This window comes from Podarcis liolepis (genome assembly GCF_965112155.1).
Source record: "Podarcis liolepis genome assembly, chromosome: 18".
Taxonomy (NCBI): Eukaryota; Metazoa; Chordata; class Lepidosauria; order Squamata; family Lacertidae; genus Podarcis; species Podarcis liolepis.
In genome coordinates this window covers 10,654,257-10,669,379 of record NC_139572.1, presented here as the reverse complement: position 1 = coordinate 10,669,379, position 15,123 = coordinate 10,654,257, and the positions used below count along the sequence as shown (strand labels likewise).

Genomic DNA, 15,123 nt, shown 5'->3' with positions numbered 1-15,123 from the left:
CGCCACCACCGAGAAGGCCCTCTGCCTGGTTTCCTGTAACTTGGCTTCTGGGAGCCACCAGAATGCCCTCGGTGCTGGACCTCAGTGTCCGGGCTGAATGATGGAGGTGGAGACGCTCCTTCAGATATACTGGACCGAGGCCATTTAGGGCTTTAAAGGTCAGCACCAACACTTTGAATTGTGCTCGGAAAATAAGAGCAACAACAATTCAATGACCCCCTCCCACAACACATTTAAAAGGATATTGGATGTGAATACCCTTTTAACAGCCTCGGGCCTGTAGACCTGAAGGAGCGCCTCCACCCCCATCGTTCTGCCCAGACACAGAGGTCCAGCTCCGAGGGCCTTCTGGCGGTTCCCTCCCTGTGAGAAGCGAGGTTACAGGGAACCAGGCAGAGGTCCTTCTCGGTGGTGGCGGCCACCCTGTGGAATGCCCTCCCATCAGATGCCAAGGAAATAATGGAAATAAACAAGTATCTGACTTTCAGAAGAAATCTGAAAGCAGCCCTGTTCAGGGAAGCTTTCGGTGCTTAATGTTTTATTCTGCTGGGAGGTGCCCAGAGTGACTGGGACAACCCAGTCAGATGGACAGAATAATAATAATAATAATAATAATAATAATAATAATAATAATAATAATATCAGCCAAAGGCCTGGTTGAAGACGAACAACTTCACCTGGTGCCTAAAGGTGTATAATGAAGGAGCCAGCCAAAGCTCCCTGAGTGGTCTGTGGTTAAAATAATTGACTGAGAACCCAGTGAAGTTCCTGGCTGGGTGATATTGAGAGATGCAGTTCAGAGGCCTTCACAACCAGCAATGAGGTCTGGATAATTACTGAAATCACCTTCTTCAAGGGGAGAGGGTTGTTCCATGACAGATCACCACACCTTTAAAACATCTGCACTACTGACATTCAAACTTTGGGATTGTTGAAGTACTGTATATACAACAACAAATTAATCGATTTGTGTGACTCAAAAATTTTAGGCAGTGTGGACTAAATTCGCTCCTGGGGTCCCTCTGGAATTGGAGGCCCCGAAGCTTAAGGTTCATTAGTTTCCTAGTTGAGCCACCCCTGGATCACAGAGTCGGAAGGGGACCCCGAGGGTCATCTAGTCCAACCCCCTGCAAGGCAGGAATCTCAGCTCAAGCATCCATGTCAGGTGTCCATCCATCCTCTGCTTAGAAACCTCCAAGGAAGAAGATGATTAAATAAGCACTGACTATTAAATAGCACTGGAGATAAGATTATTAAATCTAATTATTTGGGAGCCCATGTGTACAGTGCCTTCGGTATTTAATTCAGGCGAAAGGGCAGGTGTCTGCAACTATTAGAATTTTGGTTGGTTGGGGGTGGTTTTTTTTGGGGGGGGTGACACTGCCCTACATTCCTAGGGAGCTGGGGCTCTAACACTTGCCCACCCCTTCTCTTTTCCAGACTCTGTCTGTCTCCATGCTTCTGCGATACTCGCACCACCAGATCTTCGTTTTTATCGGTAAGTATTTCATCCAGTCTTGCTGGCGTTCCGAGAGCCCAAGTGGTCCGTTTGCTGGAGGACAGCAGTTTTCTTCTTTCCCCAACCCCCTGGGCAGAGGGTTCAAACAAGGCTTGCCACTTCTGATCAGTCAGCATCAGAAGGTCCACAGTTCGAAGGGAAACTGTAGGACATCATTCCTGCAATGCGGGAATCTCAGCTAAAGCATCCATGACAGCCCAACCTCTGCTTAAAAGCCTTGACAACCTCCTGAGAGAGACCTTGTATATAACAGTTAGAGAATGTGAGGCCATTGTTGAAGCGGCTGCTCTGGCTGACCACCTTACTGCCAATCCAGGTTCAGGGTTCTTGTATTAATTTTAAAAGCCCTGAACAACTTAGGCCTCCTGAGCCCTTATATTCCAGCTTGATAACTGACGCCACCTGCAGGAGCGTCACTGGTCATTCCCCGAGTCAGTGAGGCTGGTTTGACAACGACAAGAAACGGAGCCCTTGTTGTAATTGGCCCAGTCCTGTGGAACTCCCTCCCACTAGAGCGGTGGTTGTCAAAGGGTGTCGGAAGAGAGGCTGGCAAGTGTGGCAGGAAGATTCAAGGGCAATCAAATAAATTTTGAACAGTTTTTATGTAACTGCGTTGTTTTATACTTTCTGGATCATATTAGGAAGTAGTTGTGTTCTATATTATAAAACAAGCACTGCTAGTTTTTTTTGTCTTGTTTTCCAATGTATTTCTTATTGATAAAAAATTGGGTGTGGTGCGAGCAAATTTTTATTCTGAAAGTGTGACTCAGAGAAAAAAGTTTGAGAACCATTGCACTAGAGATTTAGCAGGTGCCTTCTGTGCCAATTTTTAAACACCTGCTGAAAACTTTTCTATTCCGCCCAGCCTATACAGGCGATGAAGAATGGTTAATTGGTGTCTAGCTTTTTACTTTTAATTGGGACGTGGGTGACACTGTGGGTTAAACCACAGAGCCTAGGACTTGCCGATCAGAAGGTTGGTGGTTCGAATCCCCGCGACAGGGTGAGCTCCCGTTGCTTGGTCCCTGCTCCTGCCAACCTAGCAGTTTGAAAACACATCAAGTGCAAATAGATAAATAGGTACCGCTCCGGCGGGAAGGTAAACGGCATTTCCATGCGCTGCTCTGGTTTACCAGAAGCAGCTTAGTCATGCTGGCCACATGACCCAGAAGCTGTACGCCGGCTCCCTTGGCCAGTAAAGCGAGATGAGCGCCGCAACCCCAGAGTTGGCCACGACTGGAGCTAATGTCCCTTTACCTTTACCTTAACTTTTTAATGGTTTCATTGCTGAAACTGCTTTGATACTTTTTTAAAAAAAGAGAGAGAGATGCAGTGGTATGATAATTTAACTTAATTTATTTACAAAGTTAAAAATAATATTTTGAAGCCAAGTTGTAGTTAGCACTAACCACAGTTTGTCGACCGAGATGTGCTAAACAAAATTTGGCAAAATTTGCAGCCTCTCTCTTGCCTCTGCTTTTTGCATTCCTTCTAATTGGAGATCAACCCTGGGGTCATCTGTGTTGAGGGGTTCCTCTTCTTCCACCTGGGGCTACAACTGCCTCCTCTCCTCTTGAATGTTTTTTCCTCCTCCCTCTCACAGTGGACCTTCTGCAAATGCTGGAGATGAACATGACCATTGCCTTCCCGGCAGCCCCGCTGCTGACCGTCATCTTGGCTCTCGTGGGTAAGCAGACCGCCTCGCAGGAATGTCAGGAACTGCCTTTGATATACCAGGCCCATTCATTCTGTCTCTTACATCTTGTGCACCACCTTTTCCTCTCAAGGTGATGGGCACGATTCTTTCCCCTCCCTGTTTTATCCTCCCAGCAGCCCTGTGAGGGAGGCTAGGCTGGAAAAGAGTCAGAGGCTACTGGCCCCTGGTCACCCAGTCAGCTTCAGTGGCTGAAGCTTAGGTCCTGAGACCAGTTCCTGGGAATCACAAGGGGGGAGAGTTGCTGCTGTTGCGCTCAGGCCCTCAGTGGCAGGTGGGGGTGGGGGACTCCCTGGTCCTTCATGGGGCAACTGTGCCCCTGAAGGACCAGGTATGCAGCCTGGGGGTCATTTTTGACTCACAGCTGTCTGTGGAGGCGCAGGTCAATTCTGCGTCCAGGGTGACTGTCTGCCAGCTCCATCTGAGACCCTCCCTGCCTGCACACTGTCTCGCTAGGGTGGTCCATGCTCTAGTTATCTCCCGCTTGGACTACTGCAATGTGCTCTCTGTGGGGCTACCTTTGAAGGTGACTCGGAAAGTACAACTAATCCAGAATGCGGCTGTCGGGAACATATAACACCGGTCCCAAAGATCTGCATTGGCTCCCAGTATGTTTCCAAGCACAATTCAGAGTGTTGCTGCTGACCTTGAAAGGCGTAAACGGCCTCAGCCCTGTAGACCCAAAGGATCACCTCCCCATCATTCAGCCCTGACACTGAGGTCCAGCTCCAAGGGCCTTCTGGCAGTTCCCTCATTCCCTCTTTGCGAGAAGTAAGGCTACAGGGAACCAGGCAGAGGGCCTTCTCGGTGGTGGCGCCCACCCTGTGGAGCACCCTCCCATCAGATGCCATGGAGATAAAGAACTGTACAACTTTCCAAAGACATCTGAAGGCAACCCTGTGTGGGGAAGTTTTTCATGGTTGATGTTTTACTGTGTTTTTAGTATTTTGTTGGGAGCCACTCAGAGTGGATGGGGCAGCCCAGTCAGGTGGGCAGCATATAAATAATAGGGATAATAATTCTCATCTGGGGCCTCTGATTGGTCACTGTGAGGACTAGGAGGGCCCTTGGCCTGATCCTGCTTGCTCATCTTGGACGCTGAGCTCCCTGATGACTTGCTGACCTTCTCTCTCCCCTCCTCTCCACCATCCTGCGGCAGGCATGGAGGCGATCATGTCCGAGTTCTTCAACGACACCACCACAGCCTTCTACATCATCCTCATCGTGTGGCTGGCAGACCAGTACGACGCCATCTGCTGCCACACCAACACCAGCAAGAGGCATTGGCTGAGGTAAGGGCACACAGAGCTTCCAGTTCCTGGTGTTTATGGGCCTCCTTTTCTCCCAGCCCCCTTGAGGTGGCCTGTGACGTCCTCCTTCCACCCCTTCTTTATTCATGCAATGGCTCTGCGAGATAGGTTGCAGTTCCTGCATTGCGGTGGGGTTGGGCTAGGTGACCCTGGCGTCCATTGCGGCTCTGCAATTCTTAGATTCTATGAGAGGCAAGGGACAGGCCCCAGGGTCACACACAGTGAGCTTCATTGCCAAGTGTGGGACTTGAAACATGGTCTCCCGGTCAGCGTTCGAAATTAGCCAGGAACCAGGCACATTTTGCACCTGCCTGTTGTCCACTTGCGACCAAGGGAAGATGCCTGAGTGCCAGGATGGCGCTTGATGTCCCCACCACCTGGAGGTGCCTGCCTGGGGATCCCTGGATCTGGTCTGTTTTCACACACTAGCAACACATCCTGTAGAATTCTACCCATTTTATTTTATCTGCAAAATCAGAATGAATTTCAGGAACCAAAAAGTCATTCTGAAAAATACGATTTCCTGCTTCCTGGCACCAAAATGGCAACTAGGCATTCTGTTTTGGCAGTTGTAACCCTGGTTTAAGGAGCCATTTGGAGCCTAGCTTTTATTTCTGAGTTTCTAACACCACTCACAGCTCAGTAACTGCTGCACCACATTGGCTCTCTTCTGTGCCAGATCTGACCACTGAACTCAGCCCTGTCTGTTTCCAATGGTCCTTTATTTGGTTGACTCCCCAACCTTCTTCCACAATGTTTCCGTTCCCATCTTTCAGTTGTGTGGCAGGGGAGAGGTGGATTTGAGAGAGAGAGAGTTTATTTCACTGTACTTACACTGTTAAATTGTAAGAAAAGAGCTAGCAACAATAACTTAAAACCTTCAGAAAGTTAATATAGCAATAGACTAGAAACAGATTAAGACACACATCAACTTTCTGGGTTGTTGGCATCTGTCTGTCTCGAGAGGCAACGGAGTGCGCCTCTGGGGGTGAAGCCAAACAGCTGTGTTTGCAGCACCGATGTGACCTCCCTGGGGCACAGGCCTCGGCTGTGTGTCTGGAGATCCTGGGCTGCCCAGATGGCAAGACCTGCCTTTCAGCCTTGCTGGCGTCCAAAGGAAAGCAGAGCAAGATCTTTGGCACCAGCTTGACTGCAGGAGTTGCTGGAAGGAGGCATGCAAGGCTCTGCTCTGGATTGTGTAGGGTTTATTCCCGAGCCTTTTCTTCTCCCAAATATATTCCTCAAGGCAGCGGAGGTTTAGGATCAGAGTTTTCCTTCTCCCTTCCCAGGCAGATTCCACAGACCCCCCCCCCACTTCCCTCCACAGCATGTTCAGAAATCCCTTTCTAAACAGGCATGTTTTTAGCAGGCGCGGAAAAGAGCACAGCAAAGGCACCTGCCTGGCATCAGTAGGCAGGGAGTTCCACAGGTGCTGCCATGTTAAAAGGTCGAGTTCTTATAAATGTGGAAACGGTCTTTATGTGGAGTCTGTAACAGGGCTAGTACAGCTGATCCCAGAGGTCAGTACCCATCATTCTGCCCTAACTGCAGCTTCAGATCAAGTCTGATTGAAGCCCTACGGAGCGTGTGCTGCCGCAATCCAGTATTGATATATGTGCTTTAACCCCCTTTCCCCCATGTCTCTGTTCCTCTGTTCCAGGTTTTTCTACTTGTACCATTTTGCCTTTTATGCCTACCATTACCGCTTCAATGGGCAATACAGCAGCTTGGCACTGGTCACATCGTGGCTTTTCATACAGGTACGTTGGCAATTTCACCATGTTTGTCTGGAGTGCAGGAAAACCCATTCAAGATGTAGAACTAACCATAGCAAGGAAGCAGGATGATGTTGAACTCAGCAGGACTTTGTGGAACAGTAGAGAGAGCTGGGTGCATTTAGCCTGGAACCAGCATTCAAAATTTCCCAGGCGGATTTTGCACCTGGCTATTGGCCACTTGCAACCGAGTGAAGATGCCAGGATGGCTCCTGACATCTCAACCATCTGGAGGTGTTTGCCTGGAGATCCTTGGATGTTGACTGCTTTCACACACTGCGGAATTCTGTCCGTTGTATTTTATCCGCATGATCAGAAAAAAACAAATTTCAGGAGCCAAAATGTTGTGTTGAAAAATACAAGTTTCAAGCTATCCGGACCCCAAATGGCAACTAGGCGTTCCCTTTTCGGCAACCATAACCTTAGTTTAAGGAGCCACTTGGAGCCTAGACATAAAAATGTTTCATCATCATCATAATTTTATTATTCATTTGCTGTTCATTTGACTGGGTTGCACCAGCCACTTTGGTTGGCTCCCAACAAAATATTAAAAACACAATGCAACATGAATCATGATGAACATGCTACCTTCAGATGTAGTTCAGTTAGTTCCTTTTACTGTGTTGTGAAAACATCAATAAAAAAGTTCAAAAAAGGGGCCTGGGTTATTTTGGTGGGTAAGCTTTCTTTTAAAAACACCCAGTTTTGCCCAAGGGGCTGGGAGGGGGAAGCAGGCAGCGGAATGGGCCACGATTCAGAAGGCTTGGCCAGTGTGGATGTCAGCCGTCTCGGCCCCCAGCTCACCCCCTCTGCCCCTTGCCTTTCCCACAGCATTCCATGATCTACTTTTTCCACCACTACGAGCTGCCGGCCATCCTGCAGCAGATCCGGATCCAGGAGATGTTGCTCCAGAACCAGCAGGGTGGAGCCCAGACCACCTTGCAGGACAACCTCAACAACAACAACACCGTTGCCCCCGCCGACCCGGCCGGCCCGCGGCCCCCCGCGGCTGGGGACGGCCCCCTGGCACCCGAGGATGCCCACACAGCAGCCGTCGTAGCCGCCACAGTGGCCTCCCTGGGCGACAACTTCAACTGGGTGGCGGAGACAGCCGTCATCGCAGAGGCCTCCTTCATGTCCACCCTGAGCGGCTCCCTCCTGGACCCCAGCGTTGCGCCAGAAGCCGCCGGGCCCAGCGGGGACCTCCAGGACGTGGCGTCGGCCTCGAGCGTCATGACCCGCCTCCTGGTCAGCAGCGACCTCGCAGAGGCTCCTGTGGGGTCCATTGCCATCGAGGTCACGTCCACCGCTGGGGTTCCCTCACCAGGCGGATCGGCCTCTGCTGCTGCTGCCGCCGCCACCCCCCTCAGTCCAGCCCGTGAGGACATCCCACAGCCTCCAGAGAGCTCAGCTGGCCGCGGCAAACCTCCGGACACAGACTGCCTCGCAGGCTGCTGTCCACTCGGCTCTGCTGCAAGCAGGGCCCCGGGCGAGGCCTCCGAGGAGGGACTCGCGCAGGCGGACTCCTCGGCGCCAGCGCCTTTGGACAGTGCGGCTGATGCGGGCCCAGATTCCCACTGCCTCTCCTGAGCTTCCTGGCGGACGGGATGCTTCTCAGTTCGACCGTCCATTGTCCCTGGGCTCACCTGCAATTCCTCCATTGAGGAGGTGCAGAGCTTGAAAGGCCAGAGGGAGAGGGAGAGAACCTGCCCCCCTTTCTCTCTCTCTCTCCCACCCCTTCTTCCGCCAAACCCAGGAAAGGAAGGCAAAAATGTGAATAAAAAAACGAGGGGCTCACACGAGGGGTTCACCCCCTGCATCTGAAGAGAGTCCTCTGGTTCCTTCCTGTTGGGCGTACGGAGCCACAGCCCCCCGCCAGTCTCTCTGCCCCCCCCCACCAAGCTTTTCTCAAATCATGGGACTCCTCGCCCCTCCGCCTTTGGTGTCTGCCGGAGATGTGGACTTAATTTTGCCCTGGAATTACTGCTGTTTTTCTGTGTGTGCTTCTCTGCTTTTGTCAGGAGGGGGTGCTGGGGAGGCGAACGAAACGGGTATCATGGCGAACTCTGCGTCAGGGGAGGGGCGAAAACGGGGGGCTGCTGGAGAAGGACTTGAGACCCTTGTGTTGAAGGGGGCCCCGAGACGAACCCCCTTTAAATCTGGGGTTCCTGGCAGCCGCCGCTCTCGAAGATCTGTCATCCCAGAAGCGCTGGAGTCATAGAAACGTCTGCCTGGCTTTTTCCTTTCCTTTTTTCCTTTTTAGCCTGGGGGACAGACTGCATTTTACTCTGAAAGAAGCCGCGTTTATAGATGCATATACGCAGCCTCTTTCAGAGTAAAACAGCAATAGGTCTTTCTTGTTAGAAGGGCGCTTTTAAAAATTAACGTGAAGGGGAAGATCTGGAGGTGGATTCTCTCTTGACAAGGAAGCCCTTTTTGGCCACTGGGGAAGGGGGTCCTTTGCAGTGGCTTGCCTGGTCGCTGGACTGTGTGTCGTCGTCCCCACCTCCCTGTTTTTAACCTCTACATAGGAAAGCCCAGCAGTTATTTTGTTCCCAGAGCTACAAGGTTCTAGCAAGTTGCATCTTAACGGTGCATCCTTAGCGACTGCGAGAGGGAGCAGCTCCTGATTTTCAGTCTGACATGGCCTTGATGAGAGAGGACCGGGTGGCTGTCAACACTCTTTCTAAAATGAGGGGGCTTTTTGGGTGCTTTAAAAATTGGGTGGTTTTTTTTTTTAAAGCTGTCATTTGGTGAGAACCCTCACAGCTCCCTCTCTCTTATGCCCTTGCACAGCTGTTGACGGGTGAACTCGGTTCTTGTTTTACGCAGCGTGGCAATTTAGGATTATTCTCCACTCCCCCACCCTAAAAAGTTTCCCAGCCCAGTGCCTTATCTCGTAAGCAGGATGTGTTTTGAAGAGTGTGCACGTCATAAAATGCCACCTAAGTTCCTGGAAACATAAGAGAGTGGGGTGGGGGGAAAGGGGCACCCCTCCCAAAAAAGGACCCGCTTCCCAGGAGTCTTTGCCCATCCCTTTCTGGAGCAGAGCTGTACCCCTTAAATTGTGGGGTGGGTGTGTGCGCGCGCTAGCTGGGAATAGGAAGCATCGTAGAACGCAGCTGGCTCCAAACTTTTGAGTGCCTTTGTACTCAGGTGATCTAGCAATAGCAAGGGGAATTCCGAGGCTGGAAGGTTCAGGGGGTAGCGCGGCTGGACCTAAGGAAACCCTGCCCCTATGACCTCACTGTCCTGCCACGTGGTCCCTGGGAGCAGGCAGGAGCCAAGGACCCTGGGCATCTTAATTCTTATTTTTTTAGTTCTGCCATGAGGTGCAAAGTGCAGTAGGCAGGTACACCCTTAAGCAAGCAGCAGCCTTTTTCGAGACTGGAGCCCAGGAGCGTCTGTGAGATGCTCTGATTTTGCAGTCAAAATCACCTTGGGCTGCTGTGCTCTACCCTAAAGCCAGGGAAGGGAGAATCCCTTAGATGGGTGACATGTAAGTAGTTTTAGTTTTGGGGTGGAGGGTGGGTTGGCCGACAACAAGCATAGTGGTGGTATTCCCCCCCCCCGACCCCCATTCATGTGCAATATGTTGGTGGGATCATTCGCTGCCCGCCCACCCATCTCTGCTTGGCAATGGAGTGCTTGTATGCTTGTACTCGGACATTAGGGTTTTTACGTTGTAATCGTCAGGCAGAAAGGATTGAGGGGTTGAGAAAGAGAGAAGAATCACACCAAACTATACCAGGAATGAAGAGTAGAGTTCATTCTATTTAATGTACAAAAAAGTATGTATATATTATATATATTATATATATAATAAATACTATATCTAACAGCATTGCTTCCGTGCTCCTTTTTCCCCTTAACTTTGGGATGGAACAGAGTACGATATGGGGCCGGGGCAGAGAGGGAGAACTTCGCCCGCCCCCGCCCCCCCAAGCCGTGCAAGATCCAGTCATGTCTGCAAGGCAGCTTCTGTTCCCGGAGAAACACCCAGTTCATGGAGTGCTGAAACACCAAATCTCCATTTTACACACAATCGTCCCAAAATCAAACAGTTGTCTTCCACTCAGCACCACAAATACTTGCTCTGCACCCACAAAATCCCAGAATTAAACAAACGTGATGCTGGTCGCATCAGCCATCCCCAGCAGCCGTGTTTGAAACTCCCATTGTTCTAGGCGCGTTTTGTGACGGCATTTCATGAGCACGAGCAGTTTCTGAGAGCAGTGCAGTCCTGAGCCTAATATTTTTCAGCCTCCCCACTTCCAGCTACTCTCTGAAGACTGGAGGAGATCCTCTTAAGAATATTAGCGGGGTGGTCAGGGGAAGGTCTAGAGCATGTGAAAAATCTTTTAGCTGCAGTTCATTAATTTTCAGCTTTGTATTCTTGTTAATTAAAAAGTGCCTAGACATTCCGTTGTTGCACCCATAACCTAGGTTTAAGGTGCCATTTAGCTCCTAGCTTTCATATCTCAGTTTCCTACACGGCCCAGCAGCTCCTGTCCGCAGTCTCAGCCCGACCTCTTAGGGTTGTCTCCAGCAAAGGCTTTCTCAGAGCAAAACGGACCTAGATTAGTCACATGCATTGATTTCCGTAAGTTCGCTTTGAGCAAGTCTAACACTGGCCGCAACCCTTATTTCTTTGAAATGCCGTGTGGTATATTTTCTCCACTCCAATGACCAAGCCTCAAGGAGTGGTCCCAACTGATCTTGGCGTCCTCTGTGAAGAGTTTCACCCAGTGGTTATCAGCCTAAATTGAACATGACCTGCACGCTGCAGCCTGAAATCTATGGCAACTTCTTGAGGTTATTTTGCCCCAACGTATCATCTGTGCAGAAACACCACCCTCTTATATTCCAGGTGTCAAGAATTCTAGACACTTTTTGTGAGTTTCCGGAACACAGCTAGACAGAAGCAAACAAATGACAGAAGTTAGCGCATTTGTCCGTCTAGCTCAGAGGTTTTGAGACAGAGCCACTACCTGCAGACGCTGTTGGGCATCAAACCTACAATCTTCTGCATGCAAAGGAGATGCTCTCCCACCTTCAAAATAGAAGTTCCTAGTCCTCATTATTCTGAGTAGTAAAGTTACCTTGCAGTTGGTCCAGCTAGCTTACAGCTCTACACTTACTGGCAGGGAACATGGCCAGCTCTACCTGGAAATTCAGGATTTGAACCCGGGACCGTCTTGACTGCGAAGCGGGTGCTGCACAACTCAGCTACAACTCTTCCAAGAAACGCATCCTAATCTTTTTTTAAGAAGACGACAGAAAGCTGTTTTTGGGAGTCCTTAAAGTCTGCTGAGTATTGTAATAAGCAATGGAGCTAGTCTTTTGACCAAAATCCGAGGCTTAACCACGGTTCCAAAGTTCTCTCATACATTCAACCCCCTCTAAATTTGTTTTATATATATTATCTGTCAACGTCCAAATATTTGGTCAAGTAGCTGCATGTGTGCCTAACAGGGAGCCTTAGGGCTTGCAGTAGTTCGGATCTGTGGTAGTTTTGTTATTTTATTCCTGCGTTGCAGTGGGTTGGACTAGAGGACCCTTGGGTGTCCCAACTCTGCGATTCTAGGAAATGAGATGATCCAATGCAATTCTGCCATCATATGAAGCTGAAAATGCTTGTTGCCCTGCCCTATAGTTGCTTTTTTAAAGGGAGATGCCAGCGACTGAACCGGAGGTGTTCTGTTGGACTACAACTCCCATCATCCTCTGTTCCTAGGCCATGTTGACGGGATCCAATGGGCACCGGAGTCCAATGTCAGCCAAACGTTCCCCATCCCTGATCTCCAAGGAGAGGGGACCTACGCCACACTGGGTGTTGCTGAACTCCCCAACAGCACCACCAAGCTTCGCTGAGGATGATGGGAATTGTAGTCAAGCAACACCTGGCAGGCTACCTGTAACATCCATCTGCCCATCATTAGGAGCAGGACCCCCTCTGGGTGCCCAAAGGCTAAATGCCAGCCTTCGCCAACCAAGCACCCTATAGAAGTTTAGACTACAGCTCCCATCAGCCAGTGCAGCTGTATAACACTGCAGCTGATGGGATTTGGAGTCCAAAACCGAGCTTGGTGCTGCATCAGTTGCAATGGATGAATTCAAGAGTGATGGCATTAGTGGAGTCTCAAAAATACATCAAATTATTTCAAACAGAGCATCTTACTTGGAATACAGATTGCATTTTGGGTTATTTTCCAAGTCTTTCTTACCTCCCTGCCCCCTTATAATCTCATCCCCTGTCCTGCATTTCGTATATCTTATGTGAAAGGCAATTCATGAATGAAAATAATATTACATCCTGAGCATAATCAGAACAGCTTCTGGCTGGGCTGAATAAAAAAACAAAGAGGTCTCTTTTTAATAAATAAAAAAATAGAGCCTGCTACATTTTCTTTCCCCTGAAGCAGAAGGTATAATGAGCTCTGAAATGTGGGTGTACTGAGATTATTATTTTTAATGAATATTTGACAGCTGGGGTTTTCGAGCAAGGTGCTGTTATTTTTGTAATAAATTCTTCCAGCGGAGAGGGATTCCCCCCCACCCTGAATTTTTACCTTGTTTGCGGGTTTGGCTTGTGTTCCTTTTTCAAGCCTTTGCCTAGCTAGTAGCTAGGTGAGCTTTTGGGGTGACTGCTTGTGATTTGCATCATTAGAGTATTGCAGCATTACATCTGCAAGGAAATGGGGTCTGAACATCAAACCTCCACAAAACAGGCTCGTATATAGAGCACATCTATACCAAACATTTGAAGCCGCTGCCTTTCCATACAGATGCCTGGAAACTGTAGTTCGTTAATGGTGCTGGACACTGTAACCCAGGGGTCAGCAAACTTTTTCAGCAGGGGGCCAGTCCACTGTCCCTCAGACCTTGTGGACTATATTAGGGGGGGGGGTGAACGAATTCCTATGCCCCACAAATACCCCAGAGATGCATTTTAAATAAAAGGACACATTCTACTCATGTAAAAACACGCTGATTCCCGGACCGTCCGTGGGCCGGATTGAGAAGGTGATTGGGCCAGATCTGGCCCCCGGGCCTTAGTTTGCCTACCCATGCTGTAACCCAGGGGTCAGCAAACTTACCACGCCTCGGGCCGGTGTCTCCAGCGCCGATTGTGCAGTGGACCAGAGGGCAGGGGAGCACATGCCCATATGCGTGTGCACACGCTATTTCCGGCGCACTTCTGGGTCGGAGGAGCACCGGAAATAGCTTGTGCGCATGTGCACGGGCCTCCTCTGACCCGGATGTGCACCAGAAATAACGCGCATGCGCAAATAATGCTTGTGCATGTGCTCAAGCTATTTCCAGTGCTCCTCTGACCCGGAAGTGGGTAGCCGCGCAGCACAGCGCCAGTAAGAGCGGGCGGCGGCAGCGGGGGTCACCGCGGGCTGGATAAACGAGTCCTTCAGGGCTTATCCAGCCCACGAGCCTTAGTTTGGGGACCTCTGCTGTAACCCTTTGAGGGGTGAACTACAGTTCCCAGGACTATTGGGGCAGGGGGAGCCGTGTGTTCAAATATATGGTGTGGATGTGTCAATAGAACAACAATGTTTCTGCATATGAACAAATTACAATGGGAAGAACCTGAAATATTATTTTTTTTGGGGGGGGAATCAACCTGCATGAGTTGGTTTTGAGCACATACCTCCTGCAGTGATCTATTATGAAGACACTATTCCATGTATATATCTTCTTATATGCATAAAAATGTAGGGTCCGCATCACCCAGCCCACACTGGAGGATTTGTAGTGCAAGCCCAGATCTGCGTGATGACAACCTTACAATATTATATATATAGGAAGATACATGCACATACACAGAGAATCAATTTAAAATGCTCTGTACAACCAGAGCAAAAGAACAGGCAGGTTGAATTCTCTTTCTAACAAATGAGCATTTAAAAGTAATACCAGTTTTAATGTGTTCCTTTTCATGTTACAAAGTTGTCCTATATAGCTATACTATTCTATTTTGCATGGTTTTGATGTTCCCTTCAACAATCCACCCATATTTAACAGACACCAATCTGGCTCTTTCAATATGTGTTTGCAAGTGACGATTACATGGGTGAATTTTTTCACTCTTTCGTTGTGGGTCTTCTTGGAGGGCGCCAGCGTTGAATGAACTGTGAACTGGCTTGTTGCTTCTCAGCCTCAGTTTTTCCCTGCTGCAAAATGGGCACAGCAGGTTCATTCGCTGCACCTACATGCTGTGAGGATAAGCAGAAAGGAGGAGGGGGATAATAAATTATACCAGCCACCTGAGGATCCCCAATATCTATGCCCCCTCCCTTGTCCTAACTGGAAGCATTGGCAAAAACCAGCATCACATCTGAGCTTAATTATACTGTTGATTAATGAAAGCAAGACTTTTCTGGGAACTGATCTTTGCCCGAGCAATGATGTCATTTGCAATATGTCCTCTGCAACCTAATTTTGGAAGAAGCTTTCCACTTATTCTGCGGCTCAGTCAAATCGCAGATCCGCAAAAAGTCCCACTGCTCCTTGGCAAGTTAGTTAATCTTTGCTATAACCTAAGCATTGCTAAACATGGGCTGCTTGATCAAAGCAGAACACCCGACCCAGTTTTGCTAAACTGGCACTGTCTGAACAAAAAGCCCGCTAAACTCTGCACAAGCCCCTTACCCTGTCCTCCAGTTATTCAAGTTACTTAGGCTAAACTTTGCGAAACCTGAGCTGCTGGCTTCAGTTGACCTTCGCTAAACCTGAGCTGCTCAACAGATCTTGGATTGTTCATTGTAAAATTGAGAATGGGATGGCCAAGCC

General features: G+C 49.3%; 1 protein-coding gene across 1 annotated transcript; it reads left to right on the top strand.

Moving 5' to 3' along the window:
- Window positions 1–1,383: 1,383 nt before the first annotated feature.
- Window positions 1,384–10,159, top strand: TMEM259 (transmembrane protein 259). Its single transcript, XM_083484065.1, has 5 exons — window positions 1,384–1,498; window positions 3,123–3,206; window positions 4,393–4,525; window positions 6,204–6,303; window positions 7,150–10,159. Exons 1-5 carry the CDS (start codon window positions 1,456–1,458, stop codon window positions 7,906–7,908), a joined length of 1,119 nt encoding a protein of 372 aa, XP_083340191.1. The 5' UTR covers window positions 1,384–1,455; the 3' UTR covers window positions 7,909–10,159.
- Window positions 10,160–15,123: the final 4,964 nt, after the last annotated feature.

Coding starts and splice junctions, on each gene's coding strand:
- TMEM259 (XM_083484065.1), top strand. CDS start 1,456: ATGCTTCTGCGATACTCGCACCACCAGATCTTCGTTTTTATCG. Junction 1,499..3,122: donor CCAGATCTTCGTTTTTATCG/GTAAGTATTTCA, acceptor TCCCTCTCACAG/TGGACCTTCTGCAAATGCTG. Junction 3,207..4,392: donor CGTCATCTTGGCTCTCGTGG/GTAAGCAGACCG, acceptor ATCCTGCGGCAG/GCATGGAGGCGATCATGTCC.